The sequence below is a fragment of the Myotis myotis genome, unplaced genomic scaffold (genome assembly GCF_014108235.1).
Source record: "Myotis myotis isolate mMyoMyo1 unplaced genomic scaffold, mMyoMyo1.p scaffold_m19_p_11, whole genome shotgun sequence".
NCBI classification, from domain to species: domain Eukaryota; kingdom Metazoa; phylum Chordata; class Mammalia; order Chiroptera; family Vespertilionidae; genus Myotis; species Myotis myotis.
Genome location: NW_023416315.1, coordinates 1,945,199 through 1,965,213, shown reverse-complemented (window position 1 = coordinate 1,965,213; position 20,015 = coordinate 1,945,199). Strand labels below are relative to the sequence as shown.

Genomic DNA, 20,015 nt, shown 5'->3' with positions numbered 1-20,015 from the left:
GTTTCCCTTTGTGCCTTCAAACATGGGGATTGCTGGCAATCTGAGGAAATTTGCTGAAAACTCAAAATAGATGGATTTCAGCTCCACAGCATTGTCATAAATCTCAGCCGGTAGAAAACCACACTCTAAGCCAAAGGGAGTTTCATAATTTTCAGAATGAAATCCATTTTTACAGGGAGCAACCAGATCCAGGTGCTTAGAATAATGCCATAAATTGGCTGAGCAAAGCACAATGAAAAGAGGGCAGTTAACTCAGATAAGGTGTCCAGTCTCTCTTGAAACTCAGCCACCCGTTTCTGCTTGGAACGGCCAGTTTGATGTCCTCCAAATGCAATAAGCATATAGCACGTAGAACAGGAGGCTAGACATGGATTCTTATCGACAGCCAACACACACACAATGTGCATACATTAATGTGTGTACCCACACACATGCACGCATATACATGTGCCTGCACACATATGTGCATGCACACACCACTAGGGAGGGGGCAGTAGAACTAGACCCTCCCTTGCTTTTCCACAGTGCTGCTTATACAGTGCCCTCTGTTTCACAGTAGGCTGTCTTTTCTTGCTAAAAGAAGCTCAAGTTACTTTCTGTTACATTCAATCAAAAGCAATTTAAAATAAAGCCATTTACATTTTTAACATATTACAAGTATCTCTTTTAGTTTCTCCTTGTTGGGGGTTTCAGGAGGGATCTTTCTCTGAATATTGGACCTATCATAATTTAACAGCAGGTTCCCTTTATTGAAAAGAAATTAATAAGATACATGAACACACACAAACACACACACACACACACACACCACTTCTCAGTAGCATTCCAATTATTTGTAAGGAAATATCCCACAATATCTCTTCTGCAGATTTTTAGGGGAAAAGAAGTTGGTCCAAACAAATAAATTTAAAAAATAAGTAGGTTGAAAAAATTATCAGGTCCTGGATTTTGTGTATTTTGTTAATTTTTATGTGTAATTGGTCATTTTACTGTGTAATATAATAGTTATGCAAATTTAAATTTTCTTTGGGTTATTTTTTTATATTTAACCACCTTATAACAAACACAGTTTTATTTCTTCCTCCCCAATTTCTATGCTTTTTGTTTCCTTTTCTTGTCTTATTGCATTGGCTAGAGTTTCCAGGATGATGTTGAATAGGACTGGTGAGAAGGGACATTCCTAACTTGTTCTTGATCTTAGGGGGAAAGCATATAGTTCCTCACCATTAGGTCAGATGTTTGCTGAACATTTTTGTAGATGTTCTTTATTAAGTTCAGGAAGTTTCTTTTTATTCCTAGTTTGCAGAGAACTTTTTATTCCTAAATGGTAGTTTGATTCTGTCCATTTTTTCCTTCAGCAGTTAATATGATTACAGGATTCTTTTTATTTTTGATCTACTGATGTAATAAATTACAATAATTGATTTTCTAATGTTAAACCAGCTTTGCATACCTGAAATAAGCCCCACAAGACCATGGTGTATATTTCTCAATATACATTTTTTATTCAATTTGCTATTATCTCAATGGGGATTTTTATATCTATATTTATGAGAGATATTGGTCTGTAGTTTTCCTTCCCTGTAATGTCTTTGCCTAGTTTTGATAGTAACATAACGCTGGCCTCAGAATGAGTGAGGGACTGTTCCTCTGCTTCCACTTTCTTTATAGAATGTGTAGCATTTCTCCCTTAAAAGGTTGGTGGGCTTCACCAATGAAAATATGTGAGCCTTGTGCTTCCTGTTTGGAAAGATAAATACTTTTTTATTCAATTTATTTAATAAATATAAGCCTATCAGATGTTAATTTGTTTCTTCTCTTAGTTACCATGGATAGAGTCTTATCAGATACATTGATCTTTTCAAAGAACCAGCTTTGGTTACATTGATTTTCTCTACTGTGTTCCTATTTTCAATTTCATTGATTTCTGCTCTAATTTTTTTCTTCTTTACTTCAGATTTAATTTGCTTTCCCTTTTTTAGTTTCCTAAGCTGGAAGCTTAGATTACTGATTTTAGATTTTTTTTTAATAACATGTTCAACCCTGTAAATTTCCCTCGAAGGACCACTTTCACTGCATATATACATCTCACAGATTTTGATAAGTTGCATTTCTGTTTCCATTTAGTTCAGAATATTTCTAACTTCCCTTGAAACTTCTTTGAGCCATGTGTTATTTAGAAGGGGGCTTTTTTAATCTCCCCAGATGTGGGGGTTCCCCCCCCATGTGTTGTGATTAATTCCCAGGTTAATACTGTTGAGGCCTGAAAGCACACTTTACATGATCTCTATTTTGGCAAAATCCCAATAGGTTAGGTTGTGGTAAAATAGTTTCCCATGAGAGCAGAGCACAGAACGTCTGGGTGGATTCTAGGATAATTGCTTCCACCCCTCCCACCCACCCCCACCCCCTGCCTGAAGCTCCAGATCATTTTCTCCTGGTCATCGCTGTGACAACCTGCATGAAGCCGGTAAACCCAAGAAAGTGGAGAGCCAGCCCCTCAGCCTGGGCGACTCTGGGGTCCTTAGTGCTCAACCTAGTCCACACCGGTCCTCCAGCAATTCATGGGTTGCAATCTACGGTGTCCCTGCAGCTCCTGGCTCTGGCTGGGGCGCTGCACCGGGACAGCCTCCCGTTCTCAGGGCAGCAGTTTCCTGTGAGACCTCAACTCCCCAGTGAATCTAAAATGAGACGTTAATTTTCACTTTGCTCAGCTTCTGTCTTGTTGTGAAGATGGGAGTGACGGCCCGGCTGGTGTGGCTCAGTGGTTGAGCTGGTTGAGCGTCAATCTATGAGCTGGGAGGTCACAGTGGATTCCCGGTCAGGGCACATGCCCAGGTTGCAGGCTCAGTCCCCAGTGTGAGGCGTGCAGGAGGCAGCTGGTCAGTGATCTCTCTCATCATTGATGTCTCTCTCTCTCTCCCCCTTCCTCTCTGAAATCAATAAAAATATATTTTTTAAAAAAAGATGGGAGTGTCCAAGCGCCTTCCAGGTAGGACCAAAGCCCAGAAGTTCCATGATTTCGATTAGATGCCTAGAGCCATGGCTACAGCACCCAGAGGTATCTTCCTGAGTTAGTCCAGATCTCTTCTGATCGTCTTTCCATTGTACTGGCGCTAACATGAGGTGAGGTGGTCGCCCCAGCCTTAAACCAGTTCTGCTGATTTCTCAGCCGGGTCTCCTTCTTCTCCCGTGCACCCTGCTCTGATGACAACACGGAGTTAACTCTTAGAGACCGACCGCTGCGCTGAGATGCGGGGCCAGAGGAGTAAGTGGCTTATTTCCAGTCACCAGCTCACACCAGCAGGCGCTACCACTGGCAGGCACGAGTCCTGTCGGCCCCGGCGGAGTGTCTGGCATAGGCAGATGAGAATGAGGCTCGCAGCCTGTCGTAATAACGTCAGGAGATCCTCCCGAAGAGCTGTCTGCACAGAGTTAGAACGGCCACTGGTCAGTCAGCCAATAAGGCGGTGGGTCATTTTCTTCTCCTACACCCCAACTCGGCGATGATCACAGAGGCCAGTTCCCGGAGGGGAGAACAGCTCTCTCCCAGGGACGCTCCGTGCCCTGCGCTCAGGACCGCAGTGGCAGGGAACAGCTGCTCGTAACCTAAATAAATGAAGAAACAAATGGCAAAATGTGTGCAGCCACCCCGAACGGTTTGGAGACTAGCCCGATAGCAGAGCCTTCAAGTCCAGAGCCTGCGGCGGGAGGCCAGCGCCCGTGTCTGCAGCAACTGCAGGTCGAAGGCAACATGAGGGAGGGGGCAGGGACCTCCTCAGCCATCAGTGTTCATGCCCACTGTGTACCCCGGGGACCCCTGAGCCATGTTACTGGAAGGGGGAAGGCATTGCTAGTGTCCTCAGTGTGGGGAGTTGAGGGAGAATCAGTTGCATTAACCCTGAAGCTGGCACAGGCCTGGGATCCTTGCTCACGCTACAGCCAGGGGCCTTATGCTGGGGTCTGTGGGTAACATTGAGTGCCCAGAAGTGTGGGGTCAGCATTTTGCATATTTATGTGTTTATACAAGAGCCATGGCTCTCGTCAGCTGCTGGGATGAGTATGAAGGTAAAAGAACAGGATGGCCCTAGCCTGTTTGTCTCAGTGGATAGACCGTCAGCCTGCGAACTGAAGGGTCCTGGGTTCGATTCCCCGTCAGGGCACATGCCCGGGTTGGGCTTGATCCCCAGTAGGAGTCGTGCTGGAGGCAGCTGATCCATGATTCTCTCTCATCCTTGATGCTTCCCTCTCTCTCTCCCTCTCCCTTCCTCTCTGACATCAATATAAACATATTTGTTAAAAGAACAGGACGGCAGGCGAAGCAGGGACGTGCCCCCGAAAACATGTCCGGCACCTGCAGAAGGGCCCCTCCTGCCAGTGAGTAGATCTCAGGTCCCAGAGTGTTTACTCTGAGAACAGGGAGACAGACAGACCGGCCATGCTGAGCAGGAGGGCCTGACCTCGGGGAGGAGGGACACAGACCCATCCTGAGCAGGGGCCGGCTTTTAGGCGGAAGTCTGTCTGAGATCCATTATTTGTTTCCATTTATACAACAGATGATTAAACCCTCCATTTTTATTTTGACACAAAGTATCTATTTAACATATTAAATTGTCATCAGCTGATGAGTCATCATTGTCTTTAACCAGCTGCATCGCAGAAAAAAAAATAGAAAAAATCAGAACCTGTAGTATTTCCGTTCTTCTGGGAGCGGTTCGGGGCTCCTCCGCGGAGCCCAGCTCTGCGGCATTTTCAGTGACATTTCACGGAGGCTGGTTCCTCCCACGCGGCTCCTCACACTCCCTCTTCCTTCACCTTTGCGCGCGAGGGCATGCAGAAAGGCCAACATCTCTTGACTTGCTTCACTCAGGAAAGGGTAAGGCTGCACAGCGAAGCAGCTGAGAGTCAGCATGCAGCCCCAGGCGCCAGGAGGGTGGGGGGATCCCAGCGGGAGGCGCAGCAGCATCCTCACCCAGGGCAGCCCAACGGTGGCTCACTAATTGGACATTTACCTCCCAGAACCCTGACGGGGTCACTCACCTGCAGGTCTCAGACCCTTGCACCCTTCCACGGATCCCGTGGCGTAAAGCCTGCGAGATTCTGTTAATTAGTGTTAATTGGTTCCACAAGATGTGCTCTTACTGCCACCACTTACAGGAGGCCCTTCCTTCTCACAGGTGAGGAGCGTTCTGTGCACTTGGTAGGTAGCGAAAAGAATAAATAAATAAGGCTGAATGAATTCAGGAGAAGGGCGCATGATTTACCAGAAAACCCGGTGCCCGTGGGCTTTTGTCTGTCGCTCGGCCTGAATTTCAGTCTGTTTGGGGGACAGTTTCTGCACGCAGCCAAGGAAACGTTGTCAGGCGAAGCCAGGGCCTGTTCCTGAAAGGGGAGAGGGAACATTGGAAATGAATAGAATTCGAATAAATGCTACAGAGAAAATTAATGTGGAGACCACTTCCTGTAGCTACACATTTAAAGAAGCTGAAAGCTCATTAGGGATCTGAACACTTATCCAAAGAATTAAAATCCAGACCAATTTCTTTCTCTGGATTCTATATGCCGCTGGTGGCGTCTCTGGCGGGGAAATGATCACATACTCGTGAGGACTTTGCCTTCGTGATTTGGGGCAGTTTCTGGGCAGAGTGTTGTAAGGCGGCTTTGTGACCATATGTGTTTCATGAGGGGCAATTATGCAAACGGTGGCAGGTTGTACTGTCTTAAAAGTAGTGTAAGAAGCATACATGGGCATCTTGTCTGGAAGGCAATGGACAGCAAATATCAAAATTATATGTGTAATACACCTATGTAACACACACATAATACACACAAATATACTGCACAATACACACAATACATAAAACACACAGTCCCACACACATGTGTAATACACCTATGTAACACACACAAAATACAAACATATATACTGCACAATACACACAATACATAAAACACACAGTCCCACACACATGTGTAATACACCTATGTAACACACACATAATACACACATATGTACTGTACAATACACACAATACATAAAACACACAGTCCCACACACATGTGTAATACACCTATGTAACACACACAAAATACACACATATGTACTGCACAATACACATAATACATAAAACACAGTCCCACACACAGGTGCTAGTGTCTGTAGCTTCAGACCTAGTGAAGGTGCTTACAGGAATGTTTCCCGTAGAGGTGATGAGAGAAGCGTGCAGGGGAGAAAGAGGGAAAAGTTTCCCAGAGCTCGGCTGTAATTGGAACCGGGACCTGCTCTCCACCAGCGTAAGTAAATGATGGAAGTAAATTACGGCACATCCCCCAACAGGAAAGCCCCCATCCATCAGTGATGGTGGCGCAGACTTATTTACCCGCACGGGCGCATCCAGAAGATTTAGTTGAGAGGGAACATGATTAAAAATCACCGCCTATAATAATATAGTGCTCTAGACGTTGAGGGAGAAAATATCTCAGAACTTTATTAAAATGTCAATATCTGGATGGAAATTGTTTTGACTTCTAATATTTAATGTTTTAACTTTTTATTTATAATCCTAAGCAAAAACAATAAATCTGACTTTATTTTAGAGAGGAAAACCCCACATACAAGAGCAGGCAGAGCTCAAAATAGCCGAACACTGGAGAATAAGGGGCAACAGGAGGTTTGCAAAGCTGCCCAGGCTGGGGACCTGCGGTCCAAGGCCCCCAGACCTGGCGGACGGGCACCACGTGACCTGCCATCCCTCGTGCTGAAAAGTCAGCTGGTTCATGACCACGGAGCTGTCGGAGTTGGGCACCAGGCCTGCAGCTCAGCAGCGCTCTGCATGTCGCCTGTGCCAGCGATGTCCCCAGGCCCTGCGGATGCCGCCCTGCTCCCATGCAGACAGCTTCACCACTGAAACAAAGCCATGGGTGTTGGTAAAGACCCTCCAGGTGAGATGCAGAGCAGGCGCAGGTCGCATTCCTGCGCTCTCAGAAAACACTGAAATAAGAGGAAAATGCTAAGGCTGCTGGAAGCGAAGGACATGAGACAGGAAAGCATCCTATATAATGAAAGGGTAATAATTGATCCTAACAGCAGAACGACTAGGAATGACTGGTCACTATGACACACACTGACCACCAGGGGGCAGATGCTCAATGCAGGAGTTGCCCCCTGAGGGACGCCCCCCCCCCCCCCCCCGCACAAATTTTTGTGCAGCGGGCCTCTAGTAAGAAGCATAAGGCATTTCCCAGGCATAGGGTGCAGGTGGTGGGAGGGACGGAAAGAGAGAACAGCTTTCCAGAGGGAAACGAGAAGACTCTGCGGAACCCGATAAAATGGCCGCTGGGATGACACCGGACCCACAAGTGAGCGTCTCAGAAGTGAAGGGCTGGATGTAAACCGACCGAAAGTGTGTGGCTGGAAGTGAACGGGCCGGAAGCACAGCTGCGCTCGGAACAAACTAGCAAGCACATTAGCAACCTATGAGCCGGTGTCCCTGAAACATTACAAGGAAAACCTCCTAAAAATAAGGAAAAGAAAGACGGGCCTCTCAGAGGAAAGGTGAACAGAGGAAATACATGCACACGTGCATTCCAGGGGCCGATACATAGACCTAAAAGTTTCAGCATCTACTACTAATGATTATACTTTTTTTTACGTTTGTGGAAATGCTTCCAACCATTACATTGAAAGGTAGCCTCAGTGTCGTGGGGGACAATGGGATGGGCACTCCTATGGTCTCTCCCTGAACGTGTACTTAGTGCAAACTGCCTGGCGGGCTATTAGGCCACGGAGGAGACAGCCTCGGAAACACGGCACACATTTTTGGTGGAGTTTTATTTCCAGCGATTTGTCCCAAGGAATCAATCACAGATGTTTAAAAAGATGCATGTGCAATGCTGTTCACTGCAGCAAAATTTATAATCGTGAAGAATTGGAAACAATCTAAATGGCTGCCAATAAGAAATTGGTTTTTAAAATATGGAACATATAAACTAGGATGAAATTCAAGAGAATGATTAGCAGTCATGTGCAAGACTACCCAATGAAATAGGGACAAATGGGCTCAACATAATTTACAGTGCAACCTAAATTTGGTTAAAATGTGTGCAAATGTAAGGCGACTATTTATATGTATAAAGTATATGCAAGGGGTAGGGCTGCCACCGAATATAACAGCGTGTTGCTGGAGACTCAGTAACACCTGCAAGTGGAGAGCCAAGTGGAAGGACTCCCCTGCCAAATGTTAAGGTGTATTACAAAGCCTCGGGAAACACAGATATTTATTGGCCCGTAAGAACAGTCTGTAGGCCAATGGATCCAAGGGGAGATGCCAGATGTTGGATGCTTTGTATACAAAAATTTATTATCTTATAAAAAGCCACCAAAATTAAATAGAAAAAATATAGATGATTTGAGATAATGCTCAGAAACTGGTTAATTGAATGGAGAAAAATAAAAATGGTTTTATAAAAGTGGACTCTAGCTAGATTAAAAATTTAAATACAAAATTAAAAATTTTAAGGTAATAAAAAAATATTGTAGGAGAAACTTTTCCCGATATAGAGAGGAGCAAGACTTTTTTGCTGTCATTAATCCTCACCCGAGGATATTTTTCCATTAGTTTTTAGAGAGAGTGGAAGGGAGGTGGAGAGACAGATAGAAACATTGATGTGAGAGAGACACAGTATATATTATAAGTTATAAAATCTAACTTTTTATAACATTTTATAGAATGTGTTAGAATATCTAATATTGTAAACTAGTTTACAGAGGAATTCTAAAGATAAGATTTGTTTCTGGAATAAAGAATATAAAATTCCAGCAAGAATGGTTAAGCAAAAGCTGTCAGCACAGATGAACAATATTAGAAAAAGGCTATCTGTGCTGTGGTCGTCAACATATGAGGATATTATTGTGAAGAAAGAGTGCTTGCAGCAGGTCTGCTTGTCTCCATTCTTGCTTCTCTTCGCGGAGACCTGGAAGCGTAGCATGGTCCTTTGGCCAAACCGTGAGAACTAGTTCCTGGCATCAGTGTCAAGGACACTGGTCTCAGGCTGTCCCAGGCTGGCGGTACCATGTAAGTCATCAGAAGGGTCCACAAAGAGCACCTGGCTGCCAGTCAACACTATAGCTGCTCACATTGCTTCTCTTCAATTTAATAAGAAATGTGGACCCTAAGACTCAGGTGGGCTTTCCTGGGTGGGCCATCCCACACTGTCTTTGAGGTTTGCAACCCCAGCAGGAAGAAGCCACTAAAAAGCCTGCACCTGACCGTCTAGCCTTGGCTAACATGTATGTTGTCCTGCCATTCTGATGCTGTATCCTCTGATGCAATACATCCTATTTGTGATGCTAACTTTATGTTCAGGGGGTGTGAGTCCTTCCAGTGAATCACTAAACAAGTGGGTGATCCTGGGGCCCCTGAAATAATGACACACAATTTTATGGGAATAAATATGAAAACTTGGAGAAGTAGTTTCTTAGACCGTATAGCTTAGAAAAACTGACTCACAAAGAAATAGAAAACCAAAACAGTCCTATAACTATTAAATAATTTGAATCTGTAACTATTTCAACAACGAAACGCTAACCCAGATGATTTTACCAAAGCTTCAAGGAAAAGATAAATTTTGAGACTAGAAAAGTGGGATCATCTCAAATTATTTTATGTCTTATGAAATAAAGCATATGGATGACCTACCAGCCAGACTTAGGTTTAATATCTAAATCTACCCAGTGATAGGTTTGGAATCTGGAGTAATTTACCTAACCCTTAATATTTTTCTCATCATCCAATCAACAAATATTTATTTGGCACCTATGTGCCAGGTACACTTCTAGGTAGTGGGGATACACGTGGAACAGTCCAGATGAAGCCTTTATCTTCATGGAATTGAAACTGGACACGAAAGGGTCTGAGCTGTCCGCCCTTATCAGAGTCAAATAAGTAGAAATGAGGGTGAATTGTTGTGATGTGTTTATTAATCAGATAATTGGCAATCCGAGGGAGCAGCAGGTGTAACACCTGATAAGACTTCCCTGACATTTCATTTCAAAAAAGTCCTTTTTTAAAAAAAATATATCTTTATTGATTTCAGAGAGGAAGGGAGAGAGAGAGGGCTAAAAACATCAATGATGAGAGAGAATCATTGATTGGGTGCCTCCTGCATGCCATTTACTGGGGATGGAGCCCACAACCCGGGCATGTGCCCCGACCAGGAATCGAACCATGACCTCCTGGCTCATAGGTTGAGGCTCAGCCACTGAGCTATGCCTGCTGGGCTCAAAAAAGTTCTTATATAGCGTTAAATTTTTTTAAAAAAAAATGTAAAGTTAGTGAGGCCCCAGGGTCTGCCTTCTATCATTGTCCTTGCTAAATTAGCCCCGGAAAAGTTTAGCCCAGAAGGCTGCCTCCCTTCAGATAGGTTTGGTCCTTGACCTGCATTTAACATGTATTTTCTTTTGAGTGAGTCTCCTCTGGGCTCCAGGGCTGCCTCATCTCCGGGGCCTGTTCTTCCTCTTGCAATGCATCCTCCAGTTTTCCAGGGTCTGTAAGAAAGTCCCTTCTGTATAGTGAGTAGCTATAAACAGCCTACTGTGTGTTCCCGTATGTCTACGGTGCCTTATCAAGGTGCTCAGTAAAAAGCTCTGAAATGAATCAACAAGTTAATGGATGGGTGATTGGATGAATGAACACTAATCTTGTGCCGTACTCCGCAATACAGACTTTTGTGGACAAATGATTTGGGAATGATCCCTACCGTACCTTCTCAGCCCATTGACAGATTGAAGAAGCAAAGCATGCCTGGCCAGCATGGCTCAGTGGTTAAGCGTCAACCTATGAACCTGGAGGTCATGGTTCGATTCCTGGTCAGGGCACATGCCCGGGTTTCAAGCTCAATCCCCAATGTGGGGCTTTCAGGAGGCAGCTGATCAATGATTCTCTCTCATCATTGACATTTCTTTCTCTCTCCCTTCCTCTCTGAAATCAATAAAAATAAATTTTTAAAAACAAGCAAAGCAGGTTATCTCAGGTCAGCATGACTGAACTAGTAAGCTACTGGGGACCAATTAGGATGCTGCAGGGTCTTCAATATAGTGAGGGCAGGACCAGGGGAAGTTTGGGTATTAAATCCACAGGAAGTGCGTGCTATCCTCCACACTGTTGTTAGAACACGGAGGTAAATCCCTCCTTCCTAAAAAATCTCCCTGTGTCCCTCAAGCCCATCACAGGAGTCCCACACCACCTGCAGGATGGGGCCAAGGCCGCTGTGAGCTGTTCCAGCCCAGTGGGCGGGCATGACTACTAAATACTCAAGGTCCCATGTCCTGCTCTGTGGTGCCCATGAATGTCCTGGCCGCTGCTCTGAAGAGTATTAACAATGCCAAAAAGAGAGGCAAACACCAGGTTCTTATTAGGCCGTGCTCCAAAGTCATCGTCCGGTTTCTAACTGTGATGAGGAAGCATGGTGACATTGGTGACGTTGAAATAACTGATGACCACAGAGCTGAGGAAATTGTTGTGAACTTCACAGGCAGTTTGAACATGCGTGGAGTAATCAGCCCCAGATTTGATGTGCAACTCCAAGGTCTAGAAAAATGGCAGGACAACCTGCTTCCAACCCGTCAGTTTGGTTTCATTGTCCTGACAATCTCAACGGGCATCATGGACCATGAAGAAGCAAAATGAAAACACGCAGGCGAGAAAATCCTGGGATTCTTTCTCTAGGGATATATTACATACTTACAAACAAAATGCCTCACCCAGTCAGCGTGGCTCAGTGGTTGAGTGTCATCCTATGAACCAGGAGGTCAGAGTTTGATTCCCAGTCAGGGCACATGCCCAGGTTGCGGATTTGATCCCCAGTATGGGGCATGCAGGAGGCAGCCAATCAATGATTCTCTCTCATCATTGATGTTTTTACCTCTCTCTCCCTCTCCCTTCCTCTCTGAAATCAATAAAAATATTTTTCAATGCCTCAATGGAAAACAAGAGAGAAAGAAATGAAAGAAAGAAAGAAAGAAAGAAAGAAAGAAAGAAAGAAAGAAAGAAAGAAAGGAAATAAGGAAGGAAGGAAGGAAGGAAGGAAGGAAGGAAGGAAGGAAGGAAGGAAGGAAGGAAGGAAGGGAGATAAAGATCCAGTGTCTTCACATTTGCCTCCAAGCTAAAGAGTTAACTCGGGGCCCAAAGAGCTAAGCCAGGGGGTGAGGTGTGTTCGTGCCCAGAAGGTCTTGGTTATAAAGGAATTAGTTGTCACTCATGGAGATAAGCAATATATATGAAAAGTACATCTATCAGCAGTACAATATATAATACATATGGGATATGTGTGTGCAAGCATACATGTATGTAGAGTACACAGTTTAAAAACCAAGATCCATGACTAACATGCTCACGATGCCATGTTTATTTCCATGTCCAAGACTAGCCAGTCCTTCAGACGTTATCGGGAGACCTAATAGGTGCTATTTTTAAAAGAAGCTGAAAATAGGAAAACCTGATCTGACCACACTGTGATCTAATTCTTTCCCAGGAAAAAGGTCCTGTTGATTTTGGTCTGTGCAATAAACTGGACAATTCTAATGTGTAGTTAACAGTGAAAGCGCTGGCGAAGTGGGCTGCCAAAGTCCTGTAAGTTTGATCCATTTCAAACCAAGAGCGGAGCCATGAGGATACAGGAGGGAAGCCAGGGCTGGGCGTGCCTCCTCCCTGAGAGACCGACCACCCAAGGGAGGCTCCTACTTTTTAGGATTGAACTTATGAGTCACGATAAAAGCATTTTTTAAAAAACACAAACATTTCTTGTTGTTGTCTGCCATAACCTCTGATTTTGACTAAAGACGGCAATCGTGACTACATCAGGAGATAAGGAATGAGAAGGCCAGGGAGGTGGTCTGGGGAAATATAGGGAAGTACAGAGAGAGGAGAGAGAAGGGGGGAGAAGCTCTCGGATAGAAGAGCTGCCTTTTTTTCAGTCTCAAAAAATACTAGCAAGTCATTCCCAGGAAACAGAGATGATGGTGACTCCATCAAGACAAAGATTTTGAACGGCGCGATGTCAGTTTGTAGCTGAAAGCAGCTCCGTGTGGTGCTGGTTTTTAAGGGGAAGTACATTTATTTTTATCTTTAAGATGGACTTTAGTTCTTCCCATTAAAGGGTGTGAGTCACAGTTGTGGATAATTCATGAGCTACGGGTGTCCAACTGCAAAATGCGAGTGAGCAAAACACGGCTTATCGGTTCTTTTCCAGAAAAGATAGAGGTTCATTTCCCTTCTCCCTCCTGAGCTCCGCTGTCTTTGTGAAATATCTCTGGCTCCATCTTCTGAGAAGCAGTGTGTGTGCAGCTTTGAGAGAGACCCCGTGAAAGCCCAGGCCGGGTGATGAAAGCCATTCAGCATGGCCCCCCCTGCCCCTTCCACCCAATTCCAATGCAAGAGATCGGCTTGCTGCCTGCCTCTGGCTCTCTGAGATTATTCTTGTGAGTTGAGACTACACTTACCCCCAGGATAGGTGCGCGGGGTACCTGCAAAGGAATGGGGAGGCGGGCCTGCCTTGGGAGATGGCGTGTTTGAGAGGGAAAATCGCCAGGCCGCTGCGGTGGGTGGGCAGCCAGCTCACAGTGCCTGTGGATGGTGATGCATCAGCTCAGAGCTCACGTGTCCAGGCACCCACTCCGCCTGGGAACTAGAAAGCTCTTCTCTAACATTCCCACCCGCTTTGGGCAGAGGCCATGGTGGCCAGCAGGGAGCACAGATGAGCCGGGGAGAGCGGCTGTCCCTTCCATGGGACAGGTGGGCCAAGAGCCGGCCAGTGCTGATGGCATCCACAGGAGTCGGGCATCTTCATACAGGGTGGTACGTTCAAGGTCAGAGGACAAAAGAGAAGACTAGTAGACATCTAGGGTATTTTTTTCCTCTCATGAGGTGGACATAGAAATGGATTAAAACTGTTAAGCTCACAATTGTGAGGATATCCTGGCGTTCCATGGAGCCTCAGATAACAAAGGAACTGTTATGGGATACCCTTAAAAAGCCATCCCAGCCCCGCCTGCAGGGCTCAGTGGCTGAGCGTCGACCTAAGAACCAGGAGGTCATGGTTCGATTCCAGACAAGGGCACATGCCCAGGTTGCAGGCTTGATCCCCAGTAGAGGGTGTGCAGGAGGCAGCTGATCAGTGATTCTCTTCATCATTAATGTTTCTCTCTCTCTCTCCCTCTCCCTTCCTCTCTGAAATCAGTAAAAACAAAATAAATGTAAAAAGCCATCCCACCATGATTCACCAGTCACAGGCGGCAATGACAGCGCCCGGAAGCCTTACTATTTACAGTCATCACCGTGTAAATCCAAGAGAGTCAGTACCGACATGATCTATGCTTTTCAAATCGAAGCTCATTAAAGCTGCTTGAGTTTTCGGGGTGGGCCCGGGGAGGTCACGGGACACATTCCGCATTAGCAGGGCATTCACGGGTTCTCCACTGGGGTCTGGACAAAGCAGGAATCCTGGCTCCTGGATCGCACTCATGTGTCCCACCGTCTCCAGTCTGGGAGGGAGGGAGCCTCGACCCTGTCTGCTGTCTGCCTTCCTGCCTCTGGGTCCCTGGGAGACAATGTCAAGCCCCCCTCCCCTCGCCCCCCCTTCCCCCCCCACACACACACAGGGAACTTCACTAGAGGCTGGAGCATTTCCCAGGAGCCAGGAGGACACAGTGCGCTTCCCCCCTGACCTGTGGGCTCAGGCGCTCTCCGCCCAGTGGTGTGGCTCTGCCTCTCTGTGAGCTCCGCGTGTCCATGACCCTCTCTAAGGGGGAAGTGCGTGTCTGGGCAGGTTTTCCACCTGTGCTTTGCACATACAGCTTCTCATGAGACTTGCTTTCCGAGCACAGATGAACTGTGGCTGCGCAGTGTCTGAGGAGAGGCAGAGGGGCCTGCGTCGCCACGGCTGGCACTGCCCCGGACTGTCCACCATGGGACATGCTTCCACCGTCCATGGAGGCCTGGCAGGCCACCAGCTGCCCTCCGTGTCTCCCCGGAGACGGTGATTCGCTGGGCGCAATGGGATCTGCAAAGGGTCCTGGTAGAAAGCCATTACATCTCGGGCGAGGGGGCCTAAAGGGGCATTTAACCTAACCTTCCGTTGACTAAGCGTTGGGATCCATGAAATGATATGTGTGAAATGAGTAAATGGTTTTTTTACATGTAATACTGCTATAACATACATTTTCCATGTGCCATACACTACACCTCAGGGACACGTAGGCATGTATACCAGGTAAAGCAGCCCATGGCGGTTTGGATATATTATCATCCCATGACTTAAGGGAGTGGCTGCAAATGAGAGACAGTTTATACAACATCTAATTTAGTCTGGTTTCTAATCTAACTTTCGAATAATATTGATGTGAAATTCCCTGCTACCTTTGAAAAATAAGCTAAGAGTTTTCTTTTAATTTATTGACGAGAGAGAGAGAGAGAGAGAGAGAGAGAGGTTTGTTGTTCCATGTATTCACGCATTCATTGATTCATTGGTTGCTTCTTGTGTGGGTCCTGACCAGGGATCAAACCCACAGACTTGGTGCTTCAGGATGTCGCTCTAACCGATGGAGCCACCCGGCCAGGGCTGCAGGTTTATGTCCTGGCTCCTGCACCGTGCCCTCATCTGTGAAGAGTGTGTGTTGAGTTAGGGCAGGGGTGGGGGATGAATGCTACTCTAATAGTCTTTGTTTACTCTAATAGTCAACAATCTGTGACTCAACCATGGGATCAAACTGAGTCGTTGTCAGTGAACTGTCTGAACTAACACCCTTTTCAATGTCTGTTATTTTATTCTGTGCACCAGGAAAGAAATGCAATCACCCACACTGTGGGCACCAAACATAATTAAGGGCCCTGCAAACCTCCCCGTGTACAGCACAGGACCTGGAACGGGACCATCCTCACAGTGTTGGGGAGCCTCCAGGCTGTCTGGTGGTCACCAGAGACCCTTCTAGGCCACCCATCCACTCTCTACTCCACATGGAGCAGGATTTATTAGCAGAGATTTGAAGCCACTCTGGTTGAACAAACTACAAATGTTTCTGTTACCAGAGGAAGGTATTAAAATTATATATATATACTGCAGATCACCATAATATAGTATATAGTTCACATATCACAACTAATATTTGAAAACAAAAGTGTTTGGAGACTTCTTAGCCTGGTTCGGAAGAGGCAGGAAATGAGGCCCACTGTGTAATATCCCGCCTCGTTTCATAACAATGATGTTTCCTCATAATGGTTTCCCAACGAGAAATTAACGAGTGTCCAGACCAGGCACTAAGAAATAATAACATTCTCACCATGATACGTTCTGACGAGGATAAGACTTTCCATGTGGCTTTGCCTGTGAGGAGTTAATTCGATGACTGGAAGATGGAGGCAGTTATTTTTTCCTTTTATAATAACTAAAATCATCTTTTTTAACTTCTACACAAAGAATCAATGGTATTTCTTATTAAATTTAATCTTGCAAAGAAGCAGGGGAGAAAATCCTTTCATTCATACACTCTAGCAAAATATGCTTCAAAACTTCCTGATGTTCTCAGTGCCCCGTGGTGAATTTGGAAGAATCACAATGGTGGGGTATCGGTCCCCCGATGGGGCCTGCACAGGTGGCGGCAGGAGCCAGCAGGCAGGATGCCAGAGTGTGTCTCCTGGCACACCCAAGGCAGGGTGATACATCAAAGTTAGTCCGGCGTGGCTCAGTGGTTGAGTGTTGACCTATGAACCAGGAGGTCACAGTTCGATTCCTGATCAGGGTACATACCTGGGTTGTGGGCTCAATCCCCAGGGTGGGGCATGTAGAAGGCAGCTGATGCATGATTCTCTCTCATCATTGATGTTTCTATCTCTCTCTCCCTCTCCCTTCCTCTCTGAAGTCAATAAAAATATATGGGGGAAAGCGAACACAGTCCAAAGTAGGAAAAACAGACAGTTGAGTTTCATATCCAAGTCCTTGAGGGAAACTTGATGGAATGACAGCATGTACCATCTACTTTTTATTGTATGTGTAATCACAGTCTTCACAGGGACCAGAACACTGCTTTACATATAAGGACATGGGGGCTCTGAGTGGGTAGAGCCCCCAGTTTCATGCTAATTGAGCTAAAGGTGGACCGCAGTCTCTCTGACTCTCTAAACATCTTCCCAGTTGGCCAACGTCACCTCCCCAAAGAAGCACAACTCTCAGTGCACAAAGGGGAAGAACAGGGACCAGCAGCCAACGAGCTCCTAGGAAAGATGTGGGGAAGGCTGGGCCCTTGGCTGCCAAGGAGGCTGAGGGCCTGCTCCAGGTCCCCTGCACCTCCTGTCCCCATCCAGGGACCTCTGGCCTCTACCCCTCCATGCTATTGTCTGTGTCTCTGAGGTGTTCTCTCCACCTTTGGCTGAATTCAGTCCAGGGAGTGTGACTGGAGCATCAGGCCTTAAAAGCCTAACCCTGGCAGCCGGTGCAGTCGCTTTCTCCTGCGTGTACCCCAGGGGCAGGCCCCTCCGAGGAGCTGGATAGAGAGGAGGAAGGAGCCGGCCCCTCACAGGTATCCTGATCGACGGGGTTTTACCATCGCCAGCCCTTCACTCTCCTGCGTAGGGAGGTCCCCTTGGCCCCAAGTCTGCAGCAGTCATGGCTGAGCCGCTGCCTCTGTTCCAGTAGGAGGGAGGTTGCAGGAATGAAAATCCATTTCCTCCTTCTTTCATCAGCCGCCCCCTGAGGTCGCTCCTCCAACATGAAAGGAGAGATGAGCTGGTGCTTTGAGGCCGGGAGGACCTCCAGGAGCGCAGTGAGTGCTCCCTCTCGGCGGCCCCTTGAAGGAGAGCCCTCTGACATGACTTCTTTAAAGGAAACTAATGCTTTCTTCTCCCTCCTCCCCCTGCAAAGAAAGTGATGAATATTCATTAAAGAATGAGGGTGCAGAGACCACACGTGTGGGACCCTGACACGGAGCAGTGGTACTTCCCTTCCCTTTGTGGTTCTTTCATTCTGGGGTGTGCATGTGCGTGCGTGTGTGTGTGTGCGTGTGTGTGTGTGTGAGTGTGCGTGTGCATGTTCAAAGGAATGATAAGGAAGAAAAGGATTCATCTCTGGCGATAGGGCTGGAGGAGACGCACCGCTGGGGAGAAACGCGTGGCTGCAGGAGGGGCTGCCGGCCTCTGAGCCGCGGTGACCAATATTAAACTCCGAGGGGTTGGCCGCCCTGTGATACAACATCCCTGACCGCCCCCATCCCCTCCTTCAGCAAAACCCTCTCTGCACAGAGTTCTCCGAGCGGCCATGCGGCTCAGGAGAAAAGGAAAGGGGCACCGCACCGTAGCCAATATCTCAGCTGAATCCGCGTGGAGAGCATTGACTTCTCAGAGCCGCCATGGGGCAGGTGGAGATGGAAAGTGCAGTCAGAGACGCACCGCAGCCTCCCAGAGGCCTCCTGGTTCGGGAGACCAGGCTCACTGCTCTACGGCAGCGGCATCTCGGGACAGATTTCCAAAAACAGGCGTGGGAGGATGGCTCCAGGGTGACAGGGAACCTGGGGCCCAGAGCTGCTGAAGTCACACCTCGTGCCAAGCAGCCCGGCACAGGGCCCAGCACCTGCACCTCGCCCTCCCTGTGCTCCACCTGTGCTGGGCTCTGCGTCCCCCTTCACCCTCCTCCACCTCCCACCCCTCCCTCGGCCGTCGCTCTCCTGTTGTCTAGGTCTGTGTCTAGTCTTTCTTTGCTTGATTGGATCCAAATTCTGTCGGAATCGCTTTTATTTGGCCTCCAGGCGACTAAGGGCTGAGGAGGAGAAGCATCTTAAGCAAAAGAAAAAGAGCGTCCGCTTGGTGCTGCACTTGCAGAGCTAGAAGCAGGGCTGTGCGGAAGGCAGACTCAGTCACCGGGTGGGACGTGAGCTCGCTGCCCCTGGTGTATCCAGCAGGGACAGGCCGTGCACGCACACGGGTGGACAGGCACAGACGCCCTGACTGTGTCCCTGACCCTCCCAAACCGCCGCCGCTCATCGGGGGAGAACGGGGCCGTGTTCCCTCTGTGCCGGGTGGGCAGGCCGTCCTGCTGGTTTCATCGTCTGTGTGCCCGCTGGCTTGGAAGCTGCCGGACGAGGACTCCGAGGCGCTGTCCTACGACCTCATGTCTGTGTCTAAAGCTCACAGAGCTCGGCTGGTGTGGCTCAGTGGCTGAGCATCAACCTATAAACCAGGAGGTCATGGTTCGATTTCCGGTCAGGGCACAGGCCCGGGTTGCGGGCTAGATCCCCAGTGGGGGGTGTGCAGGAGGCAGCTGATCCACAATTCTCTCTCATCATGGATGTTTCTCTCCCTCTCCCTTCCTCTCTGAAACCAATAAAAATAGTTTAAAAATAAATAAGTAAAGCTCACCGTGGAGCCGGCGCCCTCCGGGGCCCTGCCTGGCTGAGCGGCCTCTGGGGAACAAAGAGCCGTGTGTTACCCACGCCGCGTGCGCACGCCTCCACGTGGCTGTGAGACGTGGCCTGCCGTTCCTTTCCCTCGTCCTGCCCAGCACCAGGGGTGCATCGCTCCGTTAGCCCGAAGCCCAGAGCCCCTCTGGCCGTCGCCTTTCGTTCAGAGCTACCTCTGTTTCCGAGGCCACCGCAGGGTCCTCTGTGACAGGGCACCGCCAGCCTAGCAATGATCGCTAAGGGGCTGGGAGCAGCCTCCATCCGGGGCAAACCCACCGGCTCCGCCTCTCCGGCATCTGGCTGGAGGCTCTGGAAACTCAGAGGGTCTAAGGAAGGAAATAAACTGCTAGCAACCGAGACAGACCAGAGAGAGCAGGCACCACGGGCAGCCTTCAGGGTCTGAGCAGCCTGGATGAGGCGGAGGAAGGAGAGGAAAGGAGACGAGCTGTGAGTTTGTTACGCAGCCTAGCTGACTGGGACACTTCCAAGGTCGGTTCAACATTTGCACGTAGTTGCAATGTTCAGCCCATAAGGTTCTGTCACCAGGGCTGACAGGTGTCTGCAGACCCTGTAA

At 47.7% G+C, this 20,015-nt stretch overlaps 1 protein-coding gene across 1 annotated transcript; it reads left to right on the top strand.

Annotated features, from left to right (window-relative positions):
• The first annotated feature begins 11,321 nt into the window (after nucleotides 1-11,321).
• On the top strand, nucleotides 11,322-11,687 carry LOC118665664 (40S ribosomal protein S15a-like). Its single transcript, XM_036326972.1, has one exon. It carries the CDS (start codon nucleotides 11,322-11,324, stop codon nucleotides 11,685-11,687), a length of 366 nt encoding a protein of 121 aa, XP_036182865.1.
• Nucleotides 11,688-20,015: the final 8,328 nt, after the last annotated feature.